This window comes from Carcharodon carcharias, chromosome 1 (genome assembly GCF_017639515.1).
Source record: "Carcharodon carcharias isolate sCarCar2 chromosome 1, sCarCar2.pri, whole genome shotgun sequence".
Classification (NCBI taxonomy): domain Eukaryota; kingdom Metazoa; phylum Chordata; class Chondrichthyes; order Lamniformes; family Lamnidae; genus Carcharodon; species Carcharodon carcharias.
In genome coordinates, this window is record NC_054467.1 from 9,829,299 (window position 1) to 9,848,766 (window position 19,468).

General features: G+C 43.4%; 1 protein-coding gene across 1 annotated transcript in view; it reads right to left on the reverse strand.

Moving 5' to 3' along the window:
• grid2 (glutamate receptor, ionotropic, delta 2) overlaps positions 1-19,468 on the reverse strand; it is a 995,712-nt gene that overhangs the window by 227,004 nt on the left and 749,240 nt on the right. The window contains exon 9 of the mRNA XM_041192382.1: positions 3,497-3,598. Coding sequence (XP_041048316.1) covers positions 3,497-3,598 — 102 coding nt within the window. The remainder of the gene's footprint in view (positions 1-3,496; positions 3,599-19,468) is intronic.

The window sequence follows — 19,468 nt, forward strand, 5'->3', positions numbered from 1 at the left end:
GGAAGCTAGTGGTGAGGAGTGAAAAACTTTCCATTTCAGGCTCCAGGTGTCAACACTAAGCTCTCTCAGGTGGCTATCACATAGCCAGAAACAAAGTGAAGCTCCTCCTACTCCAACCCAACATTGTGCCTTGGTCCCAGAATGAGAAGAGCTCCTGTCAAGTATACCAGCCGGTCTGGGTGACAATTGGTACCAAGTTACCGGCTCTTGCCACCGTGAACCAATAGAGGAAGCTGCAATCATTTCAAAACCCTATGAGACTGGATTGAACATTCATCCCTCAGCTTGGGATAGACTTAAGCCTTGGTCAGAGAGATATGTGAACCCCACTGAACCACTACCAAATTCCCCTCACTCCAGAACAGTTCTGACATCGGGCAAGGAAGAGAAACTTTACCTTATATTCCTAAGGAAATCACGAATGTAAAGACTTGTTTCTCGTTTCACTGCAGTAGTGAGAAGGGATATCATCCCACTGGATCTAATTGGAGCAATGTCTTTTCCCACAAAATTATTTCCTGTGCCATACTTCTTATGATGGTCAGAAAGTCGAACCATACCAGTAGTTTTTATACTAGGTGGAAAGTTTTAATGTACCCACATTTCCTATGATCGACAGGGATTCCTGTTCAATCAGTACTTTCCATGACAGGAATCTGAACTCAGGCACTTACACAAAAAAATGATGGTTAATAAGTTTTAATGCGCCTGCCATTCCTATGATAGACAGATAAATCTTATTGAAACAATGTAATTCATGTGAAAAAACATCTCGACTGAACAACAGCAGCAACATCCTGAATTTGTAAAGCAGCTTCAAGGTAGCAGAACACACAGTTTGTACGCTTCTTTTGCTGCATATACTGAACACAGCAAGCCTTCCTTCTTTGTGTTTCTGGTTGGATTGCTAACTCTGCTTGAATGCGTTACTAGAGGTTTCACTAGCTGGCCTCCTGCCCCATCCACCCCATCATGATCCCAACGTGTCCACCCTCGAAGTGCCCTCCCTTCTCACGGTCAAATGGAAAGCAGGCAGAATCTTCATCTCCAATTGTTTTTTTTCTTGAGTGAGATCATAATAAGCTCATAGGTAATAGGAGCAGGAGCAGGCCATTCAGCCCCTCGAGCCTGCTTTGCCATTCAATAAGATCATGGCTGACATGATTGTGGCCTTAACTCCACATTCCTGCCCTGTCCCCCATAACGCTCAACTCCCTAGATCAAAAATCTGTCTAACACGGCCTTGAATATAATTTAATGGCTCAGACTCCTCTGGGAAGAGAATTCTAAAGACTGAAAACCCTCTGAGAGAAGAAATTCCCGCTCATCTCCCCATATTTTGAAACCGTACCTCCTAGTGCTCGCTTCCCCCCACGAGGGAAAACATCCTCTCGGCATTAACTCTTTCAAGCCCCATCTTATATGTTTCAATAAGATCACCCTTCATTCTTCTAAGCTCCGACCTGCTCAATCTTTTCTCATTCGACAACCCCTTCAAACCAGGAATCAGCTGAGTGAACTTCTTTGACTGGCAATCAAACTGTGTGTTTCTCTCAACTGCAATATCTTTACACCTAATAAATAAGTGTTTTAAAAAAATAAAAAAAACCACTATGTTTTGAAGTCCCTATGACTTTCCTCCTTGGTCTTATACAGCGGTGCCACAGAGATTAATCCTCAATTCCTGGTGGTTCCCAATCAGTTCTGCTGGACTGGGAGCTCTCGGGTAGCTCCCGGAACAACAGGAGGGCCATTTCCTGGTTTGGAACCTCACCCCTTGCTATGTGCACTTTGTGGTTGTTCTTTACCAGGGTATGCCAATTAACGACTCACCTCCTGGTTCCTTGTCAATTACCGTGGGTAGAATGATGTTTTCATTCTGTCAATGGAAGCATTTCTATTTAAAGGAACGACGGCATATTAAAAAAAAACTTGGATTTTTCAGGCTGAAGTGACCACAGGAATGGGAAGTGTCCTGGGAAGGCTGGTCTCTCACTCTTACGTGGAAGTTCTTCTGCAGATTCCGAGGGGCCGCAGTGAGGTGAGCTCTCTTAAGGAGGGGAAGATGAGGACAACCTCTCCAACCAAACAGTTGTGGATGGAAGTGGTCACGGAGATCAACAGCCCGATCGTGCTCCCTCCCAATTTTTTTTTTAAAAAAGAGCCTGAACTTAGAGTCAGACTGGAGATTTAAAAAGAGCAGAAGCTGGACTTGGGGCTGAAAGCGGCGCAGGGATAGAATGAGAGTTCGGGGGAGATTCGGGGCTGAAAGCGGCGCAAGGACATCACAATTCAAAAAGTGACGACGCAGGGGAGGCAGCTGATTGGTAAGTAGGGTCAGGTGAGTACTTCTACTTCTACTTTTTCTACTAATTAGACTGCAGCGGTCCATTAGCTTAAACAAAATAAGGTGAGGACTTTGAACTGTAGTGGGAGTCTTTGGAGGGGAATTAGGACCCTAGCATAATTAGTATTCTTTAATGGAAGCAACTAATGAGCTTAATCTAAAGGGAAGTCATGGCGGCAGAGCTTGCACCGTGATATGCTCCTCCTGCGCTATGTGGGAAGTCATGGACACTTCCAGTGTCCCTGGCGACCATGTGTGCAGAATGTATGTCCAGCTGCAGCTGCTGGCTAACCACATTTCGGAACTGGAGCTGCGGGTGGATTCACTGCTCACTTAACGGGCTGCAACTCAAATTTCAAACAAAATATACCCAGTATTACTGAAAAAAGAGACATGTCGAAGCTTTTCATCTTGCACTCAGGACACTTCGCAAGCATTCCAATATAGGGGGATAACAACAATTTATGCTGTATGAGAAGAGAATGATGATTGGATGGCAAGTGGACTCTGATTGGTAGAGGCATTGCCATGGAGAATGCACGAGTGATGGTAAATGACAGTTAACTGCCAAGCATTGTTTGAAATTTAAACCGGGCAGGTCTGGTCAGCCTGATTGCCCTGAGGAATGAGTCAGCAAATGGCTGTCAATTATTTCAGCAATGCCTCTGCTGGAGCTGGAGCTGGAGCTGGAGCTCTACCAATCAGAGTCCACTTGCCAACCAATCAGCACTCTCTACTCATACAGTATAAATTATTGTTTTCCTCTCATATTGGTATTCTTGCAAAGTGTCCTCAAGACGAAAAGCTTCAACAAATGACTATTTAAAATATACATATTCTGCCTCTTATTATTGCAGTGAAGGGAAATATTGTTTACAAAATGGTTTGCTGCTCCTTGTTGGGCAACAGAACAAACAAGGCCTCATTTACAAATATCAAAAGGAGAGAATTGGAACAATTAATCACTGTGTTTCTTTAAAAACTCCCAAGTTAATTAAACACCGACAGAGGGAGCCCTAACTTAAACTTGCCAAGCTTTGATCATAGAACAACCTGCTCTTTTCTGAACCAGCCAATAAACTGCAGGTGTAACAGCGCAGCACTTTTAGGAACAAACTGGGGCAAAAGGAAGTAATGATATGCCCTTACCGGCAGTGTCACAACCCGAAGCATCACTCCACGCATGTTGTTTTCCAGTTTTTTATCTGTTAGAGATCCATTTAGCCCAGAGTTGGGGTTCCAGGTGGCAAGCTATGAGGGATGAAAAGTCAGGTTAGTATGAGAATATTCAAATCAGAACTCTGCCCCAGTGTTACAGATTTAATCTCTCCATGTCACCCCTGATGCAGCCATGCACTCAAACAGTAACACGTACATACTTAGAAGTCCTATGATTCTTTTGAATTTGAGAATATTTTGATTTCCAGCTAAGTTGCTAGATGTGAAAAGGTCCATCTAGTTTGTCTTCTACCATTATAGCCACTCGATACAACGATGATGGAATTGTTGAATAATCCTACCAATCAGTCAACCAATCAGTCTACAACAGGAAACCTCTCTGTGGTGAAGAGCTTCGGGAACCATATTTCCAAAGTCACCTGCTCCTCCCAAACTATGTTACACTCACCACATGGCATGTTTCAAATTACTCATATAGTGCACCTCAAAATGCTCTTTCCTGCAAGAAATCTATCTCATTTGCCACTGATTTGATCAGTGTTATTTCCCCCATCTCCCTGGGGAGCTTGTTTCATGAACGGACCACTTGCTCACTTCCAACAGATTTATGTTAGCCTCTGGCTTGACTCTTCTGGACAAGGTGAAATGGCTCACCATGGTCTACATTACTTAGACTGTTACAAATAGCAATCATATCGCCTCTCCATCTTCTCCTTTCCAGTGAGAACATGTGCAATTTACGCAATTCACTCCACATAACCCCGTCCCTCCATTCCCCTCAATCATTCTGGCTGAGCTCTCATGTTTCTGTACCTGGCAGAGTACCGAAGGAAAGTGACATATTGCACAGCAGATGCTCAGGTATGGAAGGGGAAACAGGCCATTTAGTTTATCAAGTGCACCGTCTGCGACATAGTTGCCACCACTTGTGTCTGGATTATTTTAACATTTTTCTTGCGAGATCTTGTCGTGCAATGGGCAGTGTCCCTACCTCTGGGACAGAAGCTCTGGGTTCAAGTCCCACTCCAGGAATTGATGGCCACGGAAAATGTGTGCATAATGAGGGCAAACAGGTTGATTATCAGCCTGTAAATCCTTCCAATATAGCAGGTGGTAACGAATGGGAGGGTTTCCTGGGCAGCGATACTGCACAAGGCAATGGCAAACCACTACAGCACTTTGCCAAGCATAATCACGGACCAATCCAATGGAAGCCCAACGTCCTCTTAGGGTCTGGTATCTAGAGAAGGATTCTTCTTTCAATTGCGACAGTTGTTTGAAATAAGGTTGGCAGTTTACGATTAATAGGGTCAATTTCTATTGCTTTTGATGAAGTGTTAATGGCATCAAAATGGCATCAGGAGCCTCACCACACCCTGTTAATAACAGTGAGATGGCTTCCTCCATTTTGAAAGGGCCCTATTGCCAGGTACTCCTGGCCCATCTTTTTTAAAAGCAAAAAACTGCGGATGCTGGAAATCCAAAACAAAAATAAAAATACCTGGAAAAACTCAGCTGGTCTGGCAGCATCTGCGGAGAGGAACACAGTTAACGTTTCGAGTCCGTATGACCCTTCAACAGAACTGTTCTGTTGAAGAGTCTTACGGACTTGAAAGGTTAACTGTGTTCCTCTTCACAGATGCTGCCAGACCTGCTGAGTTTTTCCAGCTATCTTTATTTCTGTTTTGCCCATCTTTTTTGTTTTATTTGTTCATAGGATGTGGCTGTCTCTGGCTAGGCCAGTATTTATTGCCCATCCATAATTGCCCTTGTTCAGAAGGCACTTAAGAATCAACCACGTTGCTGTGGCCTGGAGTCACATGTAGGCCAGACCAGGTAAGGACAGCAGATTTCCTTCCCTAAAGGGCATTAGTGAACCAGATGGGTTTTTACAACAATTGGCAATGGTTTCATGATCCTCATTAGCCTTTTAATTCCAGGTTTTTACTGAATTCAAATTTCACCATCTACTGTGGTGGCATTCGAACTCTGGTCCTCAGAACATTACCCTGGGTCTCTAGAATAGTAGTCCAATGACAATGCTATAATGCCACCACCTCCCCCACCTTAGTCTGTTTCTGGTTCAACTTTTGATATGAGAATTGGGATGCTCTGAAGCAAATAGAACGTAGATTACCATTTCAGATTGGAAATGTTCAGAATGTGTGCCGTATACGCTCTAAGCAGTTTTAAGGCAATGGAGCTGAAGAGGCCTGGCCAAAAAATGTCAAGTTATTTACATATCCTCCACCAAAAAAAACATTTAAGATCCTGAGGGGGCATGACAGGGTAGATGCTGAAAGGATGTTTCGCCCTGTGGGAGAGACTAGAACTATGAGGACGCAGTTTAAAAGTAAGGGGTCTCCCATTTAAGACAGAGACGAAAATAATTTTTTTCTCTCAGAGGGTCGTAAGCCTTGGCACTGTCTTCCCCAGAGAGGGGTGGAGGCAGGGTCTATGAATATTTTTAAGGCAGAAGTAGTTAGATTCTTGACTAACAAGGGAGTCAAAGGTTTTTATGGCTAGGTGAAATGTGGACCTAAGGCCTCAATCAGATCAGACATGATCTTAGTGAATGGCGGAGCAACCATGAGCAGCCGAATGGTCTACTCCTGTTCCTAATTCATATGTTCGCTCATAAAATAATCTGGACCCCACCTTCCATAAAGGCAACCAACAACCCCTGCTCCCAAACCCAGTGCAATCTAATCTTGCTAGCGGCTGCCCTAGCGGTGTTTTGATGTCAGGCATCCCGTTGCTTGCTTGCCAGATTTAAATGAAGTTGGGACCTCAAAATTGTAAGGCGGCAAAGGCGGGAGGGTGTGGTGGGGGACGAGCGACATGCTCCACCATCAGTCCTCAAAATGTTAATATACACCCTCCACAACCCCCGATTTCAGCCTCTTATTCAGTGGATTCTTATTCATCAGGATTCAGACTTCATTTACATAGAATTGCATAGGATAAACAGCATGGAAACAGGCCATTCAACTCAACCAGTCCACGCCATCATTTACACACCACACAAGTCCCCTCCTACCCTCCCTCAGCTAATTCTATCAGCATAACCCTTTCTCACTCACTTGATCATCCAGCTTCCCCTTAAATATGTCTATGCTATTCACCTCAACCACTCACTTTGTAGCGAGTTCCACATTCCCACCAATATTTGTGTAAAACTGTTCCTCTGAATTCCCAATTGATTTCTTGGTGCCCATCTTATATTGATGGCCTCCAGTTGTGCTCTTTCCCACACGTGGAAACGTTCTCTCTTTGTTTACTCTATCGAAACTTATGGCACAGGAATCCTTATAGCATCAGAAGCAAATGTCTGGGCTGGACACACAAACAAATTTGTGGATGCTTTAGGGCCATGTGCTAATCTGCTACTCACTCACACTTTATCTTATTACTTCGAAGGAGCCTCGTTGAGGAACAGGGAGTTTTATTTTCTCTACGTTTTCAGCTCTTATTTGGATGTGACAGAGGGATGTAATCATGTGGCTGGATACTGGGTTTGATCTAGGATCGCTTTATGACAAAACCCCATGAGATGAGCTGCTGAATCTTCAATCAGCTGTAAGTATCAACCTGCAGATCTCTCCCTTTTGCAACACTGAACTTGTATGAAGGCTTCTTAGAGTTCACATTTCTGACAACTATAGGGGACCTTTTATGCACCTTGTAACATTTGTATTGTTTATTAAATTTAAACGTGAACACAGATTCAGATCAAATTGCCAGAAGTGTTTTAGGCTGAAGATTCATTCACAATTAATAACTCTTGGTCAGATTGCCCATCATCATTGAAGGTGTGTATATGAATAATGCTTCAATATCAGATAGTTTAATTTAATTCTGAAGATAAGCCACGATTACACACCTGGAAACAGCAACAGCTTCATTCGGTATGTCAGCCGTGGCTCAATAGGTCCTTGCCAATGAGGCTGAAGATCATAGGTTCAAATTCCACCTGGAGACTTCAGTGCATTATCGAGGTTGATGCTCCCATTGCCCTACAGAGGGAATGCTGCACTATTGGTCGTATGTCTTTTGAATGAGACATTGAACCAAGGGCTTGTCTCCCCTCTCAAGTGGGCGTAGAAGGATCCTATAAAACTATTTCAAAGAAAAGCAGGATTCCTGCCTGGTAGTCTGGCCAATATTTAACACTTGGCACTCATCACTTCAACAGATTATCTGCCATCAATCTCATTGCTATTTGTGAGTTTGCAATGTGGAAACTGGCTGTCATGTTTCTGACGTCACTATAGTAACTTTGTTGGTGGTGAAGTGCTTGGGATGCCCTCACTTTGTGAAAGACACTACATAATGGGGCAACAGAAAGAAAAGTCAGAACATTTATGCTATTAATGGATTAGCAAACTTGTGAATAAATGGTACACCGACTTATTTAAAAAAAACACTGCAGCGATGAAATCCTTCTTAATGTTGATCAGCCTACAAAGGGAGAATTGATCTCTGTTTTGTTTTAGTTGTCTCTCCTTCATTTTGTAACCCTCTGATGGGGTTAACATTGATATGGCTCTGCGCTGGAGGCGTTTCACTGGTGACCACTTATTGTGATATTAGATTGTGAGCACTGACAGGTTATTCAAGAACCACAGCCATAGTTGGCCATATCCTCATACTCATGAGCTCTCTAGAAATACAGCAATCAGGAGAAGAAATCTGTGGGACTGAAAACCAACAGTACAGTTCCAACTGCTGCTCTGATTGAATCAGAGAATTGGAATAATACATCACAGATGGTGGCTATTTGGCCCATTAAGCCTGCATCATCTCTTTGAAAGAGCTGTCCAGCTGGGGGAGATGATGATGTAGTGGAGATGTCAGTAGACTAGCAAACCTAAGGGCCAGGTTAAGTTAATGGGGGACAGTGGGTTCAAATCCCACCAATGCAGCCAGTGGAATTTAAATTCATAAGACCATAAGACATAGGAGCAGAAATTAGGCCATTCGGCCCATCGAGTCTGCTCCACCATTCAATCATGGCTGATAACTTTCTCAATCCTATTCTCCCACCTTCTCCCTGTAACCTTTGATCCCCTTACCAGTCAAGAACCTATCTATCTCAGTCTTAAATACACTCAATGACCTGGCCTCCACAGCCTTCTGTGGCAATGAATTCCATAGATTCACCACTCTCTGGCTAAAGAAGTTTCTCCTCATCTCTGTTCTAAAAGGTCTTCCTTTTACTCTGAGGCTGTGCCCTCGGGTCTTAGTCTCTCCTACTAATGGAAACATCTTCCCCACGTCCACTCTATCCAGGCCTTTCTATATTCTGTAAGTTTCAATCATATCCCCCCTCATCCTTCTAAACTCTATTGAGTATACCCAGAGTCCTCAACTGTTCCTCATATGTTAAGCCTTTCATTCCTGGGATCATTCTTGTGAACCTCCTCTGGACCCTCTCCAGGACCAACACATCCTTCCTGAGATACGGGGCCCAAAATTGCTCACAATATTCTAAATGTGGTCTGACCAGAGCCTTATAAAGCCTCAGCAGCACATCCCTGCTTTTATATTTTAGTCCTCGTGAAATAAATGCCAACATTGCATTTGCCTTCCTAACTACCGACTCAACCTGCAAGTTAACCTTAAGAGAATCCTGGACTAGGACTCCCAAGTCCCTTTGCATTCCAGATTTCTGAATTCTCTCCCCATTTAGAAAATAGACTATCCCTCTATTCTTCCTACCAAAGTGCATGACCTCACACTTCCCCACGTTGTATTCCATCTGCCACTTCTTTGCCCATTCTCCTAACCTGTCTAAATCCTTCTGCAGCCTCCCTGCCTCCTCAATACTACCTGTCCCTCCACCTATCTTTGCATCATCTGCAAAATTAGCCAGGATGCCCTCAGTTCCTTCATCTAGATCATTAATGTATAAAGTGAAAAGTTGTGGTCCCAACACTGACCCCTGTGGAACTCCATTAGTCACCGGCCGCCACCATGAGAGGGACCCCCTTGTCCCCACTCTCTGCCTCCTGCCAGACAGCCAATCTTCTATCCATGTTAGTTCCTTGCCTCTAACACCATGGGCTCTTATCTTACTGAGCAGCCTCCTGTGCGGCACCTTGTCAAAGGCCTTCTGGAAGTCCAAGTAGATAACATCTCCTTTGTCTAACCTACTCGTTACCTCCTCAAATAATTCTAACAGATTTGTCAGGCATGACCTCTCCTTGATGAAACCATGCTGACTTTACCATGCACTTCCAAGTATTCTGAAATCTCATCCTTAATAATGGACTCTAAAATCTTACCAATGACTGAGGTCAGGCTAATCGGCCTGTAATTTCCCGTCTTTTGTCTCACTCCCTTCTTAAACAGGGGGGTTACATTAGCGATTTTCCAATCCTCTGGGACCCTCCCTGACTCAATTCAATTAATAAATCTGGAATATAAAGCTAGTCTCAGTCATGACAGCTGTCATCAACTGTCATAAAAGCGCAAGTGGTTCACTAATGCCCTTCAGGGAAGGAAATCTGCCTGGTCTGGCCTACATGTGACTCCAGACCCACAGCAATGTGGTTGACTCTTAACTGTCCTCTGAAATGGCTGAGCAAGTTCAAGGGCAAATAGGGATGGGTAACAAATGCTGGCCTTGCCAGCGATGCCCACATCCCATGAATGAATAAAGACAAACAAGTCCCACTCCCTTGCCCTTTCCCCAGAGCAAAGTTTTCAGCTTCAAGGGTATATCCAAATCCCTTTAGGAAATTGAGGTGCACTAACTCAAGACGGCATAGAGACAGAGCGTGACCTCTTCCTACCTGGTAGTGCATTTAGCAAGTAAGTTTGCCGGGCATCGCATTACACGTGGTTAGACACGTGCCACATTCTCTCCAAAAGCATTTGCTTGAGACACTCTCCAGCCAGGTATTTCTGGGAGGTCTATAGCATTGGCCAAGTCAAAAGATTACACTATAGTGAAGAAACAACAGTCTAAAAATAGTATTATAGTTTTTTATAACTCTGAAACATTAATAATGAGAAGGCCTCACATGCCATTATTCAACGGTTAAATTGTTTTTCTTTCTTAACCTTTTTATTTAACCTGCCACATTGCCATGTGCGTGATATTCCTGCATAAACAAAGACATTAGCAACTTGCATTTATTTCATGCGGTAATCTTCCCAAGATACTTCACAGGAGCAACGTCAGATGAAAAATGATACCGAGCCATATAAGAAAAAATACGAGGACTGATGATCAAAATATTAGTCAAGGAGATAGGCTTTTAAGGAGTGCCTTAAAGGAGGAAAGAGAAAGACAGGCAGAGAGGTTAAAAGAGGGAAATCGAGAACTTGGGGTCTAGGCAGCTAAAGACGTGGCCACCAATCGTGGGGCAATTAAGGAAATTGGGGTTGCACAACAGCCCATCATTGAAGTTCTTTAGAGTTCTCAGAGGATTCTCGAACTGGAGGAGGTCAGAGGGATAGGGACAGGATGGGTCAGAGGGGAATTGGACCATAAGGGTAAGAACTTTAAATCTGAGGCATTGCTGTACCAGGAGTCAAGTCAGCAGACGCAGTAAGTGATGGGGCTTGTGCAAGTTAGGATATGGACAACAAGGTTTTGGATGAACTTAAGATTATGGTCTTGAGTGCTAGACAGGAGGTCTGAAGAGAAAGCATTGGAAACAGAGTGATATGCAAATTGTATTCACCAAGGTAACATTTGACAGTGGTAACAGGTAGTAGCATGCACAGCTGAATCTATGGTGCCGCTTTCTCAGTTTAAAAGCCTATTTGATAATTGATTTGGAGCAATCTATGATTTGCCAATATGACTTAAAGTCAATCCCAGTGATAAATTAAAGGGATTAATCTAATGTAAGGACAATGTGTACTAACTGCAACATTAGTGCATGCTGAGTATTGACTAAAATGTAGCAAAAACACAGTTTAGAAAGGAAAGACAATACTGATCATGATTGAGGGAAAAAAACACTGAAAATTCAGTTGTTGCATGACATTGTCCAACTTGGTCTGTTATCTGGCTGTAAGATAATTCAAGGTTATTTTGACTATGGTGTAACCCCCTCACTTCCTTCCTCCCTACTAAACATCACTGTATACCACTCACCAAAATTACTCATAGACTCATCGACCTTTACAGCACAGATGGAGGCCATTCGGCTCATCATGTCTGTGCCAGTCAACAAACATCTGTCTACACTAATCCCATTTTCCAGCACTTGGCCCATGGCCCTGGAGGCTATGGCAATGCAAGTGAATATCTAAATACTTTTTAAATGTTACGAGAGCTTCTGACTCAACCACCCTTTGAAGCAGTGAGTTCCAGACTCCCACCACCCTCTGGGTGAAAAATTTTCTCCTCAACTCCCCTCTTAGCCTTCTACCTCTTACCTTAAATCTATATCTGCTGGTTATTTACCCCTCTACTTATGGAAAAAGTGCCTTCCTATCCAACCTATCTATGCCCTTCATAATCTTGTACACCTTTATCAGGACCCCTCTCCACATTCGCTGCTCCAAGGAAAACAATCACAGCCAATCCAATCTTTCCTCATAGCTCAGGTCCTCCTGGTAAATCTCCTCTGCACCTTCTCCAGTGCAATCACTTCCTTCCTATAATGCACCGGAACTGCACACACTACTCCAGTTGTAGCCTAACCAGCATTTTATACAGTTCTAGCATGACCTCCCTGCTCCTGTATTCTATGCCTCGGCTAATAAATGCAAGTATCCTATATGCCTTCTTAACCACCTTGTCTACCTGCCTTGCTGCCTTCAGGGACCTGTGAATATGCTCACCAAGGTCCCTCTGATCTTCAGTACTTTCCAGGGTCCTCCCATTCACTGTGTAATCCCTTGCTTTGTTAGCCCTCCCCAAGTGCATTACTGCACACTTTTCTGGGTCACTGCTCTGCCCACTGGACTAGTCCATTGATACCCTCCTGCAGTTTATGGCTATCCTCCTCACTATTTACCACCCTACCAATTTTCATGTCATCCGTGAACTTTGTGACCATACCTGCTACGTTTAAGTCCAAATCATTTATGTACCCCACAAACAGCAAGGGCCCCAGCACAAGTGATTTATGTTTAAAGTTCATTACAGTTCCCCATTTACCTTCAAATTAAATATGTCTTGAACCTGCTTCTGCAGCGCAAGGTTTACAATGCTAAAGGGGCACAAGTAAACCAAACACTTTTCAAATCAGACACCAGTCTGCTCAACGCAAAGAGCTTCCATTGCTAATGCCTCTCAGTGGATTTCCCTGACTCTCAATGTGCCAGTAACATTTAATGTGGAAATGCATAAGTTTACCAGGTTAGGGACATGTGCAATCCAGTCAGTCCCATTCTCCTGCTCTATTACTGTAGCCCTGCAAGTTTATTTCCCTAGAGCGTTTTTCCAATTTCTTTTTGAAAGCATTGATCGTCTCCACTTGCACCACCCTTGTAGGCAGTGTTCCAGGTGATTAACACTCGCTGTGTAAAAAGGGACTTCCTCACGTCTCCTGTGTCCTTAAACCTGAGTCCCTTAGTCCTTGAAACATCAACTGATAGGAGCAGCTTTTCTTTGTCATAACCTGTCATAATCTTGTACACCTCTTTCGAAGCTCTTTTCAACCTCCTTTGAATATAGGACTTGTGGTTGGAGGCAATTTGGACAACAGGAAGGATAAATTTGTCTTGAATGCATACATATTGTTACACCAATGTCAAAATGCAGCTAAAACCCCTTAAACACAAGTCAGAACTGTCAATCCATGTCTGAATAGAAAGTTAAACAGGAGAAATCAAGTGTGTGTGGGTTGCCTGCATTGAAACAATATTCAATCTTTGCTCATCGAGATAGCTACACTGAACTGTTAATTTTGTATTGTACTTGTACAATCAATGTTACTCCTACATTGCCACCCTACACAAGGCTATTTGTCTCCCAATCCTCAGCACAGCGAGGAATCATTATATGTTCACCGTGTCTCAAATTAATAGCGTCCTTGGATAAATACAGTTCATTCAGACATGACTATAAAGTTCAGTATGCATGTTAGTTAAGGGAAAATAATCTGACTACAATAAAATTGTCTGAGGCAACAAATGGTTGGAGGGGTAATACCCTGAATACTGGAAAGCCCAGTTACAGTTCAGACAGCACAGACCTGAAAATTAGAGCCAGGTTATTTAGGGATATGTTAGGGAACAATTCTTCACACAAAGGGTAATGGAAATCTAGAGCTCTTGTCGAGACTGACAGTCAATTGAAAATTTTAAAACTGTGATAAATAAGTTGTTGTTAGGTATAGGCATTAAGGGAATAGGATCAAAGGCAAGTAAATGGACTTGATGGACTGATCAACCTTAATCTAATTGAATGGCAGAACAGGCTTGAGGGGTTGAAGGACCTACCACAATTGTACAAAACAATTTACTATCCTTAATGAAGAGCAGAATGGAAAGAGGAGATATGGCCACCCATGCACACAATATTAAGCCACGTTCAAGCCTCTTTACAGAGGTTATTAAATACTGGCGAACACAAGGAAAATGTCAGTTGTGCACACCTGAAAGAGAAGTGCAGGAGACCGAGCCGAATTCTGACATTTAGTGTGTGAGCCCCAGCTGGGTTCAGAATCCTTGTTGAAGCTCATCCTGCCAATGATTTTGAGAAAGCAAAGTTTCCCCATCTGTAGTTGTGTGTGTTTGGACATGAACTAGAGGACCTAAGCAGACAGTGAGTGCAAGCTGTTGGCAAAATGAAACAGCATGATTCAGCAACCTCTCTGAAATAGACCATGCCATATTTTCATTTAGATAAGATTTGCCTTGTTTTGTTAGCTGCACTATATTACCCTTCCCTACGTAAATACTTTTTCCATGGATGATGCACTCACGGGGGAGAACTTCCTCCCTGTCGAGCGGGTTGGGGCGGGCGCGCAGCTGATCGCCGCCTGCAATTGGCTGCGCGCCGCCATTTTAGGTGGGCGGGCCAATTAAAGCCCGCCCAGTGTGACGCGCACCCATAAGCACTCAGTGTCACCTGTACGGGCAGGGGAAGGAGGGAGGGTTGGGGCCTGCAAATTTCGCGCATGTGTACAAAAGAATGCAGAAATCTCCCTGAGGCATGGAGCTGCCTCAGGGAGATTCATTTGATTGTGAAAAATTGAAAAAAAGTAAGTAAAAAAATAATTCAGACATTTCCCCTCATGTTACAGTATCACATGAGCTGGAACATGTCTATGAATTTAAATAAAAAATTTTTACTAAAGTTATAAACCCTTCATGAAACCTCATCCCGCCCGTGGATGAGGTTCCGTGAAAGATGCGAAGGCCGCCTGGGCTCTTCATCTGTCCCCTCACCCCCACCAACCTAAATGTTGGACAGGTAGCCCTGACAAGTGCTTCAATTAGTTGATTAATAGCCTTAACAGGCCTTTGACAGCTCGGCGGGCTCACAGCCGAACTCTGGTGTGCACCCGCCGAACTGAAGATGGGAATGACGCGCGGTGATGTCTGGATGCGCGGTGATGTCTGGATGCGCGGTGATGTCAGGACGTGCGGTGATGTCAGGACGTGCGGTGATGTCAGGACGCGCGGTGATGTCAGGACGCGCGGTGATGTCAGGACGCGCGGTGATGTCAGGACGCACAGCCGTCATTTTACACCGCGGCGAAGGGGGCGGGCCCCGCACCAAAAGATTCTGCTCATGAAACTGTAAACCTTTTGCTAAGTAAATGTGCACTTTGTAGAGACAGGTACAATCCTATTAAAAATAAGCAGGGAATGATTATGTGAAATCACTCTCTCCCACTGTTCTGACTTTCTCTGTTCGTTCCCCTTCCTTTCAAAGGTTTACAACATGCTATTAGCACTCATCTTCCAATTACATACATTTGCTGCCTCAACCACTTTCAGCTTGGTAAATACTTTTGTCTCTAATGTCAGAATGTTATGGATTCACAGCCTGTTCCAGGAATTGAGCAGAGAACCTTGGCTGACCCTCCAGTGAAATAGAGTCTGGACCGATGCATTGTAGAGTTGCTGTCCTTTGGATTGAGACAACAGTTGACCAAAGGTGTCTACCTGTTTAGGTAGGGTTGCCAACTGTGATTAAATGTATTCCTGGAGGTTTCATCACGTGGCTTCCCCTCATTCTCCAGCCTTTAGTCGGCCGACACATCCATCCTTGAGACGTACTGCCTTCCTAAGCCAACTTGGAAAGCAAAAAAGACTCATTACCCAATTGGATGATGCCTGACTGTCAGCCAAACAGCCTTTTCCCCCCCCATTTTTAATATTTTTTATATCTGGTAAAGAGAAATGTTCAAAAAAATAAAAAAAACTATGACCAGGGTTTTACATCCCTGCTGCAGCGTGTGTCCCCCCACCCCCACCACCCCCCCAGCTCCCCGCTGCCTGTGGATGCGGAGAGCCATTTAAATCTCCATTCAGGTCAGAGGGACTGTAATATCCTGCTGGAGAGGAGGGGCTGTAAAATCCTGGCCTATCTTTTTCACTGTCCCTGTGATTTTTCTCCAGGGTTGCACACAGCAGGGTCCTGGAGATTGATCTTGGAGATTGGTCCTGGAAACTCAAGGCTAACCCTGGAGGGTTGGCAACCCTATATCCAGGTGATTTAAAAAGCTCTTGTGCACCATCCACTGAAGAACAAGGGGAGCCCTGGCCACATTAGATGGCGATTTAGTTGACTTCTGTTCATGGCTTCTTGTGCGCAAAAATGGCATCTATGGTGTCCCTACAGAACAGCAATTTATGCATTTCAAGATCACCAATGCACTTGAGGTGCGTGGAATGTCTCAAAGAGCTGAGATAGGAGACAAAATGCAGTCAACCTTGTGAGAATTTCTCTCAAGTGGAGCATGGATCAGAGAATTGGGCATGAAGGGGAGCGGGTCCAATTCACAGAGCGCTCGATTATCTGTGCGATTGTTTTGGATGCCCAGAAAATCAGGAAATACAAGATTTAAATATCATAAGCCACTGTGCCCAATTCTCCTCTTTGGTATTCCTGTCAAATGAATGGGGTGTAGGGTCTGCCAAAACTTATCCTGATATAAATAGAACCGTTTTAAAAATGTTATAAACACTGAAGGCGCCATTAAAACTAAATATGCATCATGACGACACTCTCTTTTCCTAATTGAGCTGTTACTTCCTCCCTTGTCCTGAATCTACGGCTTCCGCATGCCAGGTATGATCTACCACTGAGACAACAAACTGGCAGTTGGTTCCGCTACCACTGCCAATGAACCAGATGTCAGGTCCAGTAGGTGAACTAGATTGGCTCATCCCCTTCTGTTCTTCACCCCCCCCCCCACCAACTGAGGAGTAGGCACCATACACCTGGCACCTCTCCACAGCAACAGACCGAAATTGGGACCTCAGAGTGGGCATGATAGTAGGTCTACAAATGGACACTTGTTTCTGCCAACAATAGTTTTGTCATTAATGCTGAGTGCAGCCCATGCAAATTTACCTCATCACTAAGTTACCATGCTGCCAGAGTAAAATACAACAGGCGTCCACTATGTATCTGACAGATCAATGGAAGTTCCAAGTAAATGAGTGATAATTCTGGCAAAACATTTGAATTTCTAAAAAAAAAAATGTTGTTATTTTAACTCAGTTATCTTCAAGTGTGTGGTGCTATATATAACATATGGGAAAGAACGCTAGGCTGGATAAACTGCACTTGTAAAGCAGGGTGCCAAACTCAAGGGCCCAGGCTGTTTTTGAAATGCACAAGTTTTGGGCAGTCACTGAATTCGACTGAATTGATCCAATTCAAATTGGGTTTAGAATTTAGTAAAAGTGAGGCTTGCATTTATATGAAGCTTTCGCAATCCCAGGATGTACTAAAGCCCTTCAGAGCCAAAGATAACATCCCTGACAGTGTGGTACTACCTCAGTGCTGGAGAGTGAAGGATCAGACCAGATTTGACACTCAAGTCTTTGGAGTGGGATTGAAGCTTCTGACTGAGGAACAAGAGCTCGACCACTGAGTCGTGGACAAGACTTAAAGTGCGATGGGTGATTCATGATGTTATTCATGATTATCATTCTCTGAATGTCTTTGTCACTTGGTATTTGCATCTCAAGGACAAAAATGGCTCAGGAATTACTTGTCATTATTTACAATTTCATACAATTTCACTGGCTTCAATAGCTAGTAAAATCAGGTGTAAAATTGATGTTTAATGCAATCCTCTCAGGTACTTTGAAGATACACTTGCATTTACATAGCATTGTTCATGACCTCGGGATATTCCAAAATGCTTTACAGCCCATGGAGTATTTTCGAAGGGTTGTCACTGTTGTAATTTGGCAAACACACCAGCCAATTTGTGCACAGCATAACACTAACGCGTGACTCTGCATCAAGGATGTTGCCACCTGGGCCAAGACTGACACACGTTTGGTGAAAATGGAAAGTTCTAACAAACTTGCTGTGCATGAAAATGGCATCTATATGTGTCTCTACAGAACAGCAGTTTACGCATTCCAAGCTCACTAATGCACACGAGATGGATGAAATATGTCAAAGAGCTGTGATAGGATACAAAGTGCGATCAATCTTGACAAAATTTCTATTAAGTGGAGCATGGATTGGAGAATTGGGCATGAAAGGAAGCAGTTCTTACACCCTCCACAAAAAGAACTGCCCTCTTCAGTTGGTGTCCCTATTTGCTGAACAATGGAGGAATATTATCGAGCGATGGACTGTCAAAACTTCTTAGAAATTTCCACATTTAGATTTAATTGAGCAAAGACATTATGGACAAAACCCATTGTTGCCAGCTTACCAACGTTTCCCTGTCCACAAATACCTTTTCAGCAAGAAGGCGTGAAGACTGGATAAAACTGTACCCCAAAATCCCAACACTGCCAATGGGAAGGACCATTTGATGGGAGGCTTCCTTGAGGTAATCGTTTCTCGTTATTATTATTAATCATTTCTTGTTGCCTGAATTAAACGTACTTTCAAACCTGCTGCAAAGACGACATGGGCAGCAAAAATGTCATACTTCAAAGGAGATTGCGCACACCATATCCAAAGCTGTGACAACAAAGGTGTTAGCTGTGGCACAGTGGGTAGTACCCTCACCTCTGATGTGAAAAGGTCATGAGTCTGTAAGAATCTGCAATATGGTAAGAAACTGTTATATTCTCGACTAACTTCAGAACTTATGGTTGAGATTTGCGGAAGCGATCCGACCCAGGGGCATTGACAGTTTAGATCAGGTGAGAAGTCTTGCATTCTGGAGCCAAATTTAAAGAAGCTTGACCAAATTTACCAGCATGTTTTGCAAGACCAAAAGATACTTTCTGAAGTTAAGTAACCTGCCAAAAGCTGTCGGCTGCTTCTTCACAGATAAACAATAATGGATTGTGATGGGAAACCACACCTTTGAGGCTATGTAATGCTTAGCCAGGAAGCTCACTGTCATTAAAAATTGAGCAAAACACAACTGACAATGATACTTCAAAACTGTGTTACTTCATTATGCTGCTAAAATGCAAAATTAATTAGTGTGTTGAACATTAGTATAGTTTCAATTGACTGATAAGAACAGAGAACATTTAGGACTGGATAACCATTATGAACTGCTTGGAATATAAATGACTCATAGCAGAATGAGAAAACTCTGAAAGTTAGTTCACAAATTGGAGACAAGATGTTTCGAGAGAGTTGTGGAAAGCAGCCTAGGATGAGCTAAGGGAAGATCATGTAAAAGCTTGACTTATCAAAGACAGAAGGCACATTAGAAAGCTCTAGAAGCTGTTGGAGGATCGACAATGTCAGGGTGGGATTTAACTCCATGGTTCAAACAAAGAAACAAACAAACAAACAAAGAGCACAATACTCCTATGGATAATTTCTATTACAAGAAGTTTTTAATGGATTGTCAAGTCTCATTA